Source organism: Gracilinanus agilis, chromosome 3 (genome assembly GCF_016433145.1).
Source record: "Gracilinanus agilis isolate LMUSP501 chromosome 3, AgileGrace, whole genome shotgun sequence".
Taxonomy (NCBI): domain Eukaryota; kingdom Metazoa; phylum Chordata; class Mammalia; order Didelphimorphia; family Didelphidae; genus Gracilinanus; species Gracilinanus agilis.
Window position 1 is genome coordinate 493,555,631 of NC_058132.1, and position 15,906 is coordinate 493,571,536.

Genomic DNA, 15,906 nt, shown 5'->3' on the forward strand with positions numbered 1-15,906 from the left:
ATTTTTGCAGATGGGCAAACTTTGAAGTGGCACCTTTCAAATCATAGATAAGGCAGAGGTTCTTAACTTGTGGTCCATGAAGTTGGCTTTTAAAAAACATATATTTTGATAACTACATTTAGTGTAATTAGTTTTCTTTCTGATCCTATGTTTCATGCCTTTAAAAATAATATTCTGAGAAGAGATCCATAGGCAACGCATTTGACACAAACAAAGCTATGAGCCCCTGTCTTAGAGGGGCTCTACTCTCCTGATCCTTTGGCAAGTTTCCCTGTTGCCTCGAATATGCCCATTTAACTGATATATATTTAAAACCCCTTACTTTCCATCTTAGAGTCAATACTCTGTATTGGTTCTAAGGCAGAAGAACAGTAAGGGCTAGGCAAAGGGAGTTAAGTGACTTGCCCAGAGTCACACAGGTAGTAAGTGTCTGAGGCCAGATCTGAACCCAGGAACTCCTATCTCTGGGCCTGGCTCTCAATTCACTGAGCTACCCAGCTACCCTGCTACTCCCCTTTAAATTCAATTATTTAATTATTTAATTTAATTATTAATATTTTATTATAGAACATTTTATTTATTTTTGTTAAATTTACATAATTTAATTTATATAATTTACATAATATACAAAACATATCTTATTATATTTATATAATTTAATTTATATAATGTATAAAATATATTATATTTTATTATAGAACACTGTTACTTCACATTGAAGAATCATGCCAGTGGTCATTTAAAATGTTATTTTAATTTTTGGTCATTTTCCCTAATGATGGGGTTAACAGTGCTAGTTACTTTAATAATAGTATCTGAGTTTTATGATTATAATTGCTATAGAAGTGTACTAATCTAAAAAAAAAAAAGCTAGGATTAATTGTCTTCCAAGTGTCTGGAATTAAGTGTCTGGAATGGGAGTTGGCCACATGTGTATTTAGCTTTGATCTTTGCTGCTAATTTCTCTTCTGGGAAAGGCAGTGAAGTGACCAGAGTTGCTCCTGACCTGTGGAGAGACTATTTCCTTTAAAGACAAAGGATAAATCTGGTATTATGAACAGGGAATAAAATAGAACATAATTAAGGCAAACAATGGGACTTAATAACTGGCTGGAAATGGAGATGACAGCTGTTATCTCTTCTAACACTTTGACTTTCTGGGAAGTGCTGAATTCCTAATGAAATCTCTGTTTCTTCCCTTCCCAGAAAAAAAGGAGGAGACCAGGCCTGTGATTATCTCACCCAATAAGACAATTTCGACTTCTCTTGGTAAGGCTTCTTCAGAACCCAACTCCTCAAATGCACTCACTGCAATAATGGAACAAGAATGGTCTTTTAAGATTTTTATGCTTGCTTCTTAGTCATAGGATTTAGAGCTTAAGGGGACCAATTAGAGGAGGTGTTCTTCTCCTAGTGTTCCTGGACAGATTTTGTCTTTGAACTACAATGGAGAAAAATTTCATTTTTATTTTTGCTCACCTCTAACTGAAATTTAGTATTTCCTTAAATTATTTAAAAACAATTATTCTAAGAAGGCTCCATAGACTTTATTGGACATCCAGAAGTGTCCAAGGCACAAAAAAGTAAAAAAAAAACTCTAAACCATAAACTGGCCCAGCAGTGCTGTTATTAGATCTTATTCTCAAGGTGACCAAGGTAAAAGGAAAAGAACCTATGTTCTCAAATATTTATAGTGGCTCTCTTTGTGGTGACAAAGACCTGGAAATTAAGGGGATGCCCATCAATTGGGTGCTGGCTAAACAGTTGTGGCATATCATTCTGATAGAATTCTATTGTGCTGTTTCAAGATGAGCTACCAAATAAAGACTATATTAATCCTAAAACAGAAATGAAAAGTAGGTCCCTTGACAGATATTTACTGAGTACCTATTTTAAGATGTACATGAAAGGATGGAAACTCATTGGATGGAAGGTTGAAATGATATTGCCTTTGATTTTTAGTTGGTTTATGTCAGAGAGAAAAACCTGGACAGAGAAATATGGGCTGATACTGGCTGTTAAGTGGATACTATTGGGAAGAATGTATTTAAAACAGATTTTGGGGAATTGGTACCCTGTTATTTGGCATCTAAGCATTCAAAAATTCCCATCAACTCTCATCTGGGCCAGTTAGGGGATGGGAAGGAATGTGTGTGTGTGTGTGTGTGTGTGTGTGTGTGTGTGTGTGTGTGTGTGTGTGTGTGTTTTAAGATCTATATGAGTGGGCAGAAAGCCATAAGGTGGGAGGACAAAAAATGTTTCCTTTGATTTTTGGTTGGTTGACATTACAAAGAAAAACCTACACAGAGAAATCTTGACTATCGATACTGGAATTTCTTCATTTAATTTGAAGAATGAGAAAGATATCAGGGCAGGGAGATGATTATAAAACTAAGAAGTATCTTCTTTAAAACTCAGAGAAGTCAGGGAAGAGATCTAATTGAAATGACAAAAAAAGTTTATTTTTTCAAAGGTTTTTTTTTTTTCCTTAGTGAGAAATATGAGAATGGGGTCTTTCAATGATAATAGGATCATAGAGTTAGAGCTAAAAGAGGTCATCTATTCCATTCCCCTTCACTTTACAAATGAAGTATTAAAGGCCAGGGAAGTGAAATAATTTGGATAGATTCCCAAAGGCATCTAAGGTAGAATTTGAACTCAGGACCTCATGACTCCAAGTACAATGTCTTATCTGCTATACAATAATGCCTCTCAAGTTCATTCTCTCTTTTTATTTTCTCCAACCCAGCCCCTCCTATTGCTTCCATCTCTGCTTCCTATTCCTTTATATTATAGGCAGCCAGGTGGCACAGTGGGTAGAGTGCTGGCCTTGGAGTCAAGAAGATTTGAGTTCAAATCTTGCCTCAAACCCTTACTATCTATGTGACCTTAGATAACTCACTTAGCTTTTCCAGTCTCAATTTTCTCAACTGTAAAATGGGGATGATAATTATAGCCTACATCCTATGGTGGCTGTGAGGCTCAAATGAGGTAACATGTATAGAACTCTTTGGCAAACTTTAAATACTATATAGATGTTAGCTATTTTTTATTATTGTAGAGAGACCATGAAAGATATTGGAATATAGATTAGCCATGGAAATGAATTGAAATGAACTCAGTAGATAATTTGGAAGTTTTAAGGAACTATTTTGAGGAATCTTGCTTTTTCTATATTGCAGCTAGGTGGCTCAGTAGGTAGAGCTCTCGATATAGAGTCAAGGAGACCTGAATTCAAGTCCATTCTCAGACACTTACTAGTTGTAGTTCCCTGGCCAGGCCATTTAACCCTGTTTGCCTCAGTTTCTTTATCTATAAAATGAGCTGAAGAAAGAAATTGCAAATCATTTTGATATTTTTACCAGGAAAATCTAAATGGGGTCACAGAGTTGAACATGACTGAAAGAACAACTCAAACACAAGCTTTCCTGTACAAAAGAAGAGTTGGATGGCCAGAATATTTTTAGAAAATAAGAAGTTCCACAAATGATTATTTGCTTGAAACATTTGTTGTGGTGAATCTGCTTCAGAAAGTCTAATGAGGTCCCTGTTAGAAGTTATGACAGGAAGTCTTTGTTTATTCTTATTCTCTACTAAATTTCCCCTTTTTGTTTAATCTGTCTTTTTAAAAAATCTAGGTTCAAAACTGATAATTCCCTGCAAAGTATTTGTCGGCTCAGGCCCAAAGTCTACAACGCTTTTGTGGTGGACAGCGAACAACACTTTTGTGGATAAAATGTTTAAAGAAGGCCGAGTGAAGGAAGGACAACACCAGTAAGCTCACTTGACAGAATTTAGAGTCTCATCACTCTTATTGGCTCTTTGGGCTGGCTTTCTCAGCAAATGATTTATAGCAAGAGATTGAATTTAGTTTTTAGCAGTTGTAAAGGGCTGTTGCTATTCTTAGAATACTTATAGAAAATATCTTTTGTCTCTAATTCTCTTATATTTTCACACTGAATTCTTCCCTCTCCTCTTCCAGAAAATAATTTCTTATGACAAAGAGTAGAAAAAAAGGGAAAAAAAGTCAAGGACTAACCAATATGGAGGGAAGGGCATATATTATATGCGTTACTCTGTATCTATAGTGTGCTATCCCTTCAAAGAAAAGTTAAGAAATTAGATACTTTTCTCATATCTTTCTTTTGAGGCCAGACTTGTTCATTATAATTTCCTAGTATTCATTTGTAAGTTTTTTGTTGACATTTTATTTCTGTTTATGCAATTGTAGTTATTCTTTATATTTTTTAAACTAATTCCTGCTTATTTTGTTTTGTATCACTTCATATAACTGTTTTGTTGTTCAGTCATTTCAGGTGTGTCCAAATCTTTATAACCCCATTTGGGGTTTTCTTGGCAAAGATATTGGATAGCTTTGCCATTTTCTTCTCCAGGTCATTTGACAGATGAGAAAACTGAGGTAAACAGGATTAAATGACTTGCCTAGGATCACATGGCTAATAAGCGTCTGAGGCCAGATTTAAAAGATGAGTCTTCTTGTCTTCAGGCCCATTGCTTTTCCCATTGCTCCACTAAGCAGCACATAGAACTTCCCTTTTGTTCCATTGTTTCAGATGTGTCAGACTCAACTTTGTGACCCCATTTCAGCTTTTCTGGGCAAATATATCAGAATGGTTTGCCATTCCCTTTTCTAGCTCATTTCACAGATAAGGAAACTGAGGCAACCGAACTCATTCAGGGTCATGCAGCTAATAAATGCGTGAAGTCAGATTTGAACTCAGGAATATGTCTTCTTGACTCCAGGACCAGGGCTCTATCCACTGTGTCACCTGGTTCTCCTCTTAGAAGTCTAGGGAAGTTTACTAAAGAGAAAAGTCTGGTTTTAAACATTAAGTTTTAAAAAAGAAAATAAATCTATCAAAATTTTTCTTCCCTGTAATCCATCTTTATTAAGTAGAACTGGAGGCAAAGCTGGTTGAAAGGTTGTAATTGAAAATAAATGCAGTTTTGGCATCTAAAACACCTTCACTAACAAGCTTTTATAGCCTAATGACAAATATCAGCATTGTTTGATCTACACAAGCCAGCTGGGAGGAAAATATTATCTTAGAACTCAGGACACTTTGGCTCTACCCCCTGCTTTTTCACTCCCCTGTGGCCAGCCTTAGGGAAATCACTTTCCCTTTCCATGTTTCCTCATTTGTAAAATATGACAGTTGGGTGGTATAGTAAATAGAGCCTTAGACCTGGAATCAGAAGACTCGTCTTTCTGAGTTCAAATCTGGCCTCCAAATAGTTGTATGACCCTGGACAAATCATTTAATCCTGTTTGCCTCTGTTTCCTTGCTTGGAGAAGGATATGGCAAACCAGTCTAGTTTCTTTGCTCAGAAAACCCTAAATGTTTTAGGAGTTCCTAAGAGTGAGCCACGATTGAAATGATTCAACAGCAAAACTAAGATGGCTGGAATATGATACCAAGGTTCTTTCCAGCTTTAATGGTTCCTAACTCTATGATTTAATAGAATGAAAAAAGGTAATCTGTAATTTGCACATTGTGGGGAAGCTCCCAAAAAGCAGTCTCAGGGTAGCGGGGAGAAAAAGACAGCCTCAGAGTAATGGGGAATAACTTATCAGTGCCTCAGGCAATTTTCTTAGTTGATAAGTTGCAAAAAAGTTTTAAATCTATATGATATTGGTAGAGAGAGATTCCTCATTGGGGATTCCCTCTACAAATGAAATTGTAGTTCTGTGTTTAGGGAAAAAAGGAAATATTTGGCAAGCAGTTATTTTGCTGTTTGTGAACTTGGAGACAGTTCTATACCACCTGTTAAATATCCCCTTTGGGTTTTCTCATAAATCCAGCCTTTCTTCCTGAAATTAGGGATTGGTATGAGCACCAGGATTCTTTATATTTCTGAGGGGATTCTGGAGTGGGGCGCAATACTGCCTTGATCTAAATTATCTAAGATCCAGTCACTGCTTTCTCCAGGCACTAAGAGCTATATTATTCCTGGATCTCTGTGTGACATTAGTCTCTTGAACTGCAAACTTCCAGCAAATCCTACATGGTCCCTTTTGGGCATAGTTCAGTTGCTGCCTAGTGTATGAGCTTTGGAGACTTCTAACCCCACTTTTGGTCTGGACCATAAAACTTTGCTCTAGTCCCTTATTTCAACAGAGTCTCTATTTCTAGAATGTGTAAGCCTAGCTGTAAGTCTCTGCAGGTTCAGAGAGTGGAGTTGCAGGCACTCTCCTAGCTGGCATTCCCTCTCCTAGTTACACTGACCCAGTTCTTGCCTACCAATGTGGAAAAGATTTGTCTAAAGGTACACAGATTTTACCCAAATGAACTGCTGCTGGCTTTAATTGACTTGGTTTGTCAAGTCTGTGATGTTTCCAGAAGAGAGTGAGGCTGATGACTTTGCAATGATTCTTGCCTCACTTAAATTCAATTCACAAGAAAGTCAAGACATTACTCCATGATGTCATTTGTCCTATGGAAAAACAATTTTTTTTTAAAAACCCTTAACTTCTGTGTATTGGCTCATAGGCGGAAGAGTGGTAAGGGTGGGCAATGGGGGTCAAGTGACTTGCCCAGGGTCGCACAGCTGGGAAGTGTCTGAGGCCAGCTTTGAACCTAGGACCTCCCGTCTCTAGGCCCAATTATCAATCCACTGAGCTACCCAGCTGCCCCCTGGAAAAACAAATTTTAAAATTGGTTTTTCATTACTTAAAGCAGAGCTACTGCAGTCATTATAATCCCGTGGCATTGCATTGATGACCTTCAAAAAGATTTCAAGCTAATCAAAATGAATTAAGAAGTTTTGTTCTAAGCAAAATGGAAGTCTGACTGAGAACGAGCTTTATAAGCTCATTGAAGACAGAATGGTTTCCCTTTTTGTCTTTGTATTGTCACTGGCTTGACATCCTTGACATATCTTAGGGCTTAATGAATTTTTGCAGAATCAGGAATGATTAATATGAAGATGAGTTGGTTAAAATTTTTTTATTTTTTAATTTTATTTTTATTATCATGAAAAACACACTTCCATCTTGGTCATTGTTGTAAGAGAAAACTCACACATAACCCAAACCCCAAAATAGAACCAAAGATACACTGATGTGAATGACTCCAACAGTTCTTTCTCTTGAGATGGAGAGCATTCCCTGTCATAAGTCTTTCAGGATTGTCTCAGATCACTGCACTGCTGAGAGGCAGCTAAATTTTTTTTTTAAACCCTTACCTTCTGTCTTGGAGTCAATATTGTGTATTGGCTCCAAGGCAGAAGAGTGGTAACGGTAGGCAATGGGGGTCAAGTGACTTGCCCAGGGTCACACAGCTGGGAAGTGGCTGAGGCCGGATTTGAACCTAGGACCTCCCGTCTCTAGGCCTGGCTCTCAATCCACTGAGCTACCCAGCTGCCCCCGCAGCTAAATTTTTATAGATAATCATTGTCTAATATTGCTATTACTGTGGACAATGTTCTCCTGGTTCTGCTTATTTCACTCTGCATCAGTTCCTGCAGATCTTTCCAGCTTTTTCTGAAATTATCTTGCTTATCATTTCTTATAACACAATAGTATTCCATCAATTTAGGTTTTTTACCTTCATTTTTATACAAACCTTTTTCTCATCCAGTACATATTTAGAAAACAATAAAAGTTACGTTGAAGCACCTCTGATATTTGATTCAGTGGAAAAGAAGGATTTGTACACTGAATTTATATGTACGGCCAGGAACAGACTGGGATACCAGACATTGCGTGCAAGAGTTAAAGAAGGTAAGTAACTTTATCCCCAGGAGAGAAATATTGCAAATTCTCTGTGCATCAATTACCAGAATCACAGAATTTGAGAGTTGAAAGGGATGTCAATGGCCATCTAGACCAACTCATATCCTAAAAGTAATCTCTACTCTAATATATTTGAATCTCCGGTGAGAGGGAAATCTCCCCCACTCCAAACCCCATATTTTAGTGCATTCCATTCTGGGGTAGCTTTAATTGTTAGGAAGTTTTTCCTTACATCAAACTAAAATTTGCCATTGTTCATCTTAGGAACCCCATTTTCCTTTAAAACCTAGCTTTTTCTTGATCCCTTCTCCAATCTCATTGATCACCTCCACCCTCCCTAGCATTACCTTGATTTATTTTGAATAATGTTCATGTGTGTTTATGTGTCTACCTACTGATGTTCTCTGCATAGGATGTAAATTCTTAGAAGGGGGAAAAGAACAAGTATTTATTAACCACCTACTATGTACCCAGCACCATGCTAATGTTTTACAAATATTAATTTATTTGATCCTCACAACTCTGTGAGATAATTGTCTTTGTGACTCCCATTTTACAGAAGAGGAAGTTGAGACAACCAGAGATTAGGTGATTTGTCCAGAGTCACAGAGCTACTAAGTGTCTGATACTGGATTTGAACTTAACTTTTCCTGACTCCCTGCTTAGCCATCTCTTCACTGTACCATCTAGCTGTCTCTGGCAGGGACCGATTCATTTTTGTCTTCATATCCCTAGCATCTAATACAGTGCCTGGAACCTAATAGGTGGTTAATAAATACTTAGTGGTCCATTGATTCTATTCTTTGCTTCTGGACACGACCCATGGAGCACACAAAAAATATCTAATCAGTACTTTTTCCCCTAACAGCTTTTATATATTCTTCCACAACATTATTAACATCAAGGTTCTTAACTTTTTTATGTGTGTCACAGATCTCTTTGGCAGTTCACTGAAACCCATAAACTCCTTCTCAGAATAATGTCTTTAAATGCATAAAATAAAATACATCGACTTACAAAGGAAAACCAAAGCTAGTTAAAATAAAGATGTAATTTTTGTCCCCCATCTACGTTACCCATGAAATTTATTTTTAGACTCCTTGGTTAGAACCTCTCTTTTAAAGTTCACTTTTACCCTTTTAACTGATGGATGGTAATATGAAATTATACTCTGGACAGGATGAATATTTCTTGTTTTAAAATTTGTTTTATTTTATAATTTGTCATATAACTATAAAACTTTATCTACATTAGGGTGTAAAACTCCTTGTAACCCTAAAGTGCTCTACCCATATATACTACTAGTGTTATGGAATTTATCATAAAATGACCCATGGTCTCTCTGGAAGCCTTTTTAAAGTATGTATTACTGATCTCTAGAGAGAGTATCCTGGAAAACCTTCCCCCCCCCCCATTATTTATCTGATCTCAGATATTAAAGGCAAGGAAGATAGTCAGGAAATGTATAGTTAATTCCCCCTTATGTCCAACAGTGTGGAGAATGGTGTGGGGAAAATAGGATTTGACAATGCTCATTCTGGAATGGTTAGATGTTGTGATTGAATAATGAATCGAAAACTAGGAGTCTGGTATGAAAATGTTAGCTGTGACCATTCCATTCTTGGTGATTCACTTGCATGTTCATTAATTTACTTTTTTCTAATTTGTGATTTCCACTTATATGATGAGAGTAAAGGAAGGGACTTTGAAGTAAAGAGCTCTCCATGAATATTGCACATCTGATATTTGTAATGAATTGAATCTTAGATTTTTTGTATTTTGGGTCTCAGTTAATTTTCTCAAATTTAGATAGAGAAGGCTAGCTTTGAAGGAAGGAAGACCAGATCAAGTCCTACCTCTGAAACACATCAGTTGTGTGGTCATGAGCAAGTCAATAAAATACCTCAGTGTGACAGGTAATTTGCCTAAGGCTATGAGTTATATACAAGTTCTCAATTTGCATGGATGGAGAGTTTCCATTTGTAGGAATCCAATCCTCTGCCCCCACCTCCCCTAAAGTCTATGAACTAGGGGAAAGAAAACTTCTATTTCAATGATAGGGGAAAGAGGGGAACCTGAAGCCTAGAAGTGTGAAGTCATAAATGTACAATGTCACAGTTATTATTTTTTATCAAGAAAAGATTCATCCTTCCTTACAAACGTTTATTACAATTTCACGATAGACAATTAGAGAATGCTGTATACAGTAACTGGGTTCTGTGGCTTCTTCCAGAACCTTCATTCTCCTGGGGAATTGCTGTGGCTCCACTCTCACTCATCTTGTTGGTCTTTGTTGGCATATGGATACATAGAAGGTGGAAACAGAGGTCTGGGAAAGCAAATACTCCTAGCAAATCAAAGATTATCAGTCATGAATGTCAACCCTATACTCCTTAAAGAAAATAAATAATTTAAAATTACAATCATATTCTTTTTTTAATGAAGTTCTTCTATTCTGATAAATTCCCCCCACCTCCTTACAATTTACCTCAAAAAATTTACCCCAAAGCCACTGCACTCCTGGTGTAGTATTAATTCAGAACAGAAAATGTGCAGAGGTTGCCTGCCTGCATATGGCACTGGAGAAGCCTTTTCTTTTGATTACTCTTAGCTTAAATGAATGGATTGAAGGCTTTGCCTTTATGGACCTTAATACTTTGGTACCTGAATGGAATTGTGTCCTAATACATATGAGTAGGTCACTAGACCCTTCACTATTTCTCCTGTGTTATTCTAGTTCATATCCTGGCTCTCCCCTCCAGGTAATATTTAATCTACTCTCTCTCTATCTCTTATGTATCTACTTACTGACATCCTGTCTCCCCCATTAGAATGTAAGCTCCTTGAGGGCAAGTACTGTTTTTGTATTTCTTCACAGTTCCTGGCATACAGTTAGCACTTATTACATGTTTGTTGATTCATAGTAAGGACTATTATTCTAGGCTAGGAATTCTAAACCTGGGACCTACAAATGTCTGTGTATATTTAAATATTTCGATAATTATATTTCAGTATCATATGTTTCATTTGTAATCCTATGTATTTTATACATTTAAAAACATTATTCTGAGTAAAGCATATAATACCTAAAAAAAAAGACTAAAAATACCTTCTCTAGGTCTTCACTTGGGTTTCTCTCTGTTATCTTGCACTTCCCTGCATGACTGACCCATTTTCTTTCATGTCACACCTACCTTTGATGATGTCTTTATCCAGGCCTTAATAACGGATGGAAAAACCAAACAAGATTTTAAAGGAGGTAATGGGCATGAAGCATTATAGAGGGGGGCAATGGGATTCTTGTAATGGGAATAGAATGTGAAAGGCATGGATAGCTATGGGAATCAGAAGTTAGAAGAGTGGGATGGTGCGTGAATTAAGCTGATTTGAACAAATGGCCAGAATTTTGTAGTAAAGAAAGAAGAGATTGTATCCTAAATGACTGGAATTGCTATCATAGGGAACTATTTTGAGTTCTTGGGTGGGGAAGTGAGATTCTTAAAATCATGGATGACTTAAATTGGATAGAACTCAATTGGATGTCAAATAATTTAAACTCTTCCCCAAGCAGTTACTGCTTGAATAATTCTGATGCTATGCAACTTCAGAGTGGCTCATTCCATTAAAAAACACATTTAAGTTAATGTTAACATTAAGATAAGTGAACGTTTAATGATTAGTGATGTTTAAGGAATATCGTTGGGAGACATTTTGCTGTTATGATCACCCTAGAAGGAATGAATCCTTTGCAGTTGGCCAATGTAACGGTACCACAAGGGCCTGCCTTCACTCTGCATGTGGTTTGTATCTCTTCATTTCTCACTTGGGCTGCCTGCCTCTGTGTTCTTCACCATCCCCCCCCCCCAACTCATCTTCTTGTTAGATAACCAGCCCTAGTACTCACACCCCAGCAGTACCCTGTACCCCCGGAGCCCCTCTGATCGGAGAGTAGAGTGAGAGCTTTTGCTAAAACTCCCATTTAAGGAAAGTGCCCAGGCTGTTATCTCCCCATTTCTCACCCAGCTCCCATTCCTCCAAACTTTTTCAATATGTCCCCATACCAGGTACCTTCCTTCTCTCTGCCCTCACCCTGTTAGCTTCCTTTTGGGTTGTCTTCCTCCATTAGATTGTAAGCTCCTAGGGCAGCTGAGTGGCTCCGTGAGTGGAGAGCCAGGCCTAGAGATGGGAAGTCCTAGGTTCAAATCTGGTCTCAGACACTCCTGGCTGTGTGACCCTGGGCAAGGCACTTAATCCCAATTGCCTAGACTTTACTGCTCTTCTGAAGGTAAGAGTTAAAAAAAAAGGCAAAAACTATCTTTTTTTTGGGGGGGGGTGTATTTTTATTCCCAGAACTTAGTACAGTGCCTGGCATGTGGTAGGCATTTAATAAATACTTATTTACTGACTGAACTCAATTATAGGTGGGAGGAACTAACCTTTGTCCATCTCTTCACATTCTAGTAATGACTGGCTTTTAAGGTAAAAAAGAGCAAAGAGTAGACACAAATGGAATAATATATTTGTCTTGTAAGTCATCACCTAAGTCTGAATAATGAGGCAAGTCTCTATTAGTAAGTAATTCAGAAAGATTAATTCTTACAGTTAGACATGAATTGACATGCTGATTATAACAAAGCTAACCAGTTTTCCAATCCAATCTCCTTCAATAATTATGTTGGGGAATTCTTTGTAGTCTGCACCATTATTTTAATTGGGTAGCAGAAGGTACAATGATAGTTCAGTTAAGATTCATCTTTTATTTTTTATTCCTTTAGTGTCCCTGAAATTATTTCCTTTTAGACCTAGATATTTTATATTCTCAGTGGCTCAGAATGATGGCTCATGGATCTCAAAAATGAAAGACTGGAAGATCTGAAACAATTTCTAAAAATGAACCTCTTTTTTTTTTTTTTTTTTAATTTTAAACCCTTTACTTCTGTGTATTGACTTATAGGTGGAAGATTGGTAAGGGTAGGCAATGGGGGTCAAGTGACTTGCCCAGGGTCACACAGCTGGGAAGTGTCTGAGGCCGGATTTGAACCTAGGACCTCCCGTCTCTAGGCCTGGCTCTCAATCCACTGAGCCACCCAGCTGCCCCTGAACCTCCTTTTTTAAAGAGCTCTTTCTTTCTTTTTGCTGGAGCCACCAGGTTCTAAGTGGTCTTTGAGGCATGTTAGATTTTTCTTTTCAATCATGTGACCTGGATGTGAGTACACCTTCCTTTCTTTAATTTACTTTAGAGAACTTCAGCACCCCCCATGAATCCATTTAGATTATCCTATACCCTTTAGGAATGTACTGGAGAGGGGGCAGCTGGGTGCCTTACGGATTGAAAGTCAAGCCTTGAAATGGGATGTCCTGGGTTCAAATATGGCCTCAGACACTTCCTAACCATGGGCAGGACACAACCTCCATTGCCTAGCTCTTAATGCTCTTCTGCCTCAGAACCAACACACAGTAGTGAATCTAAAATGGAAGATGAGGGCTTAAAAAGAAAGAATTCTATTGGAGAAATGACAGCCAGTCGGTCAAAAGGTGTTTAATTAAGCTCTTACTATGTTGTAGGCACTGTGCCAAGCACTAGGAATGCAAAGAAAGATAAAAATCATGCCTGACCTCAAAGAGCTTACATTCCAATGGGGGAGACAATATGTAAACAATTAGATGCATACAAAGATATATTCAGAATAGATGGAGGGCACTCTGAAAGGACACTAGCAGCTGAGGGGCCTGGGAAAAGTTTTGCAATGCAGTGTAGTTTGGTTTCATGTCTGAGGGTGAGGAGATGGACTTCTACTTCATCCTAACTCCCAAGTCCTTATTTGGAGAGCCCCATGTACCATGGAATCCCATCTGGAAATAAACTTGCCTTTTGAGAGAGAAAACCTGTATGTGTCTCCCCCCCCTCCCCACTTTATGAATGCAACATATATTTGAACCTGCCAGAGATGTGATGATAAATGCTGAACAATGAGCTCACTGAAAAAAATATCCTCTCCACATCCTTTTAAGTTTAATTTACATTATTAACACTTTCCCCATCACTTCCTAAATATAGACAACCAACAAAACAAGAAATCAAGCCCTGATCTGTAGCTGTTAATGATTTCCAAAGGGTAAATGCTAACACTGAAAATTTAACAATCTGCTCTCCCCTGCCAGTGAGAACTGGCTCTATCATACTGTTAGCTCTGCCTAGAGGATGTAGTAACACTCAGAGCCCTGGGTGAGGGGAGTGTTAGGGGGAGAAGAGGGTTTGGATCTGAATTCACAAGCTCCAGGATCACTCCTGACCTTTAACTGGAATAGATTTGTTCCAAGAGGAGGAAGAAGTAAAACCTCCCAAGTCCTAGGATTATTGTCTCCAGTGAGCACAGCCAAAGCCTTGTTGACATCTTTTTACCCCTCTTGTTTTATTTTTATTAATTATTTTCTTTCCTAATTTTTGGGGTTAGGCTACACGATTTTTAGAATTGAAAGGCATTACAAGTAGGTCCTCTGATTGGAGGGCTGGAGGGCAAAGCAAAGAACTCCTCCATTTAAAGAGGACCCAGGCCAGCTGTCACATCATTTCCTGCTCGACTACACTGCTTTGGACTGGACTCCACTGTGCCCACAGGAACCTCATCATCAGGAAACTTATGGTCCTGCAGGATTCCATCAGCCACCAGCTCATCCGTCATCAGTACCCTCAATGCCTTCTGGTTTCTTCTGCTTGGGGGGCTGGAGGGTGGTGCAAAGCTTCCCAAACCTGCATTTACAAGGGGTTCCCAGAACAGCAATCTTTTTATTTTCTTATCCACCTGTATTCCTTTGGAGTGGATCCTATCATGGCCCCCCATAGGGTACTTCCTCTCACCCCATCCACCAACCCCTGCCTTAAAAAAAAGTGTACTCCTAGCACACAGCACGTTGCCTGATGTAGAGTAGACACAATAAATGTTTATTGACTGGCATGACCTATAGAAGTTTTGTAAAACTTTCTTTGCGTCTTGAATTTGGGGCTTCGAGTTCTTGGAGTTCTTCTTCTTGAGAGGCCTTCAGGCGCCCTCCCTCCTTTCACCTCTTGCTCTGATGAGTCATGCTGCAGCTCAAGTGCCATCGTCTTGGGAGATGGGGCAAATCTATTAGGAACACCCCAGGTTGTTTCCCCTACTGCTGGGGGAAAGCGGGGCAGGTATGTAATAGGTCCGCTTGTTTGGTCAGACGGGCAGCTTCTGCTTGAGCCGACCCCAATTCCCACCATTGCTTCTATGCTAGTTTTATTACATCCTATGTATGGCCCCCGAAGCAGCACAGATTGGGAGCTCTGATAGATGTTGGTGAATTCTCCCATTCACCTCCCAAAAGATGAGGGGAAAGGGAAAAGCCCCAAAGGGTCTGTGCCCATAGTCACACACTTAGGAAGTGTCTGAGGTCAGATTTGAACCCAGTTCTCTCTGATTCGTGGCCTGGTGCTCTATCCACTGAGCCACCTAGCTGGCCCAGAATAACTAGCTGTTAAAGACTGAGTGTAATACTACAGGGGGAGGGATGTATTTTAAGGGAATAGAAGTACTTCTGGCATTCGTGAACAAAACAAAGTAGTTTCTTTGAAATGTAACAAAGGGAAAAGACCCAAACCCCATCCTGCAGCTTCCCTGTCCCTCTCTGTCTAAAATTCAAGTAAAATGACCTTCCCCTCACATTCTCCTACAAGCCCCATTCACCATGTGCCAGACCTAATTGGATCCCCATTTAATCAATAAATGTCTTCTACGTGCCCGGCACCTGGGATACAAAACCCCAAACAAAACAATCTCTGTCTCTAAGGAGCTGACACTGAACTGGAGAAAGATACAATATGGATTCCTATTATTAAATGTAAAACATGGGCATAACAATAGCATAGCAATTGGCAGAAGGCATTGAACAAATAGAATGGGGATCCTATGGAAGGTGGTACTTGGACCTTGAAGAGAAATAGGGTCTTTTTTCTTTTTCTAAATCCTTATCTTCTGTCTTAAAATCAGTACTGTGTTTTGGTTCTAAGGCAGAAGAGCGGTAAGGGATAGGCAATGGGGATTAAGTGACTTGTCCAGGGTCACACAGCTAGGAAGTATCTAAGGCCAGATTTGAACCCAGGATCTCCCATCTCTGGACCTGGCTCT

General features: G+C 38.7%; 1 protein-coding gene across 1 annotated transcript in view; it reads left to right on the top strand.

Annotated features, from left to right (window-relative positions):
* Nucleotides 1–14,721, top strand: part of IL1R2 (interleukin 1 receptor type 2) — a 30,149-nt gene extending 15,428 nt beyond the window's left edge. Inside the window, exons 6-9 of the mRNA XM_044669312.1 lie at nt 1,207–1,269; nt 3,639–3,774; nt 7,602–7,744; nt 14,212–14,721. Coding sequence (XP_044525247.1) covers nt 1,207–1,269; nt 3,639–3,774; nt 7,602–7,744; nt 14,212–14,249 — 380 coding nt within the window. The 3' untranslated portion in view covers nt 14,250–14,721. The remainder of the gene's footprint in view (nt 1–1,206; nt 1,270–3,638; nt 3,775–7,601; nt 7,745–14,211) is intronic.
* Nucleotides 14,722–15,906: the final 1,185 nt, after the last annotated feature.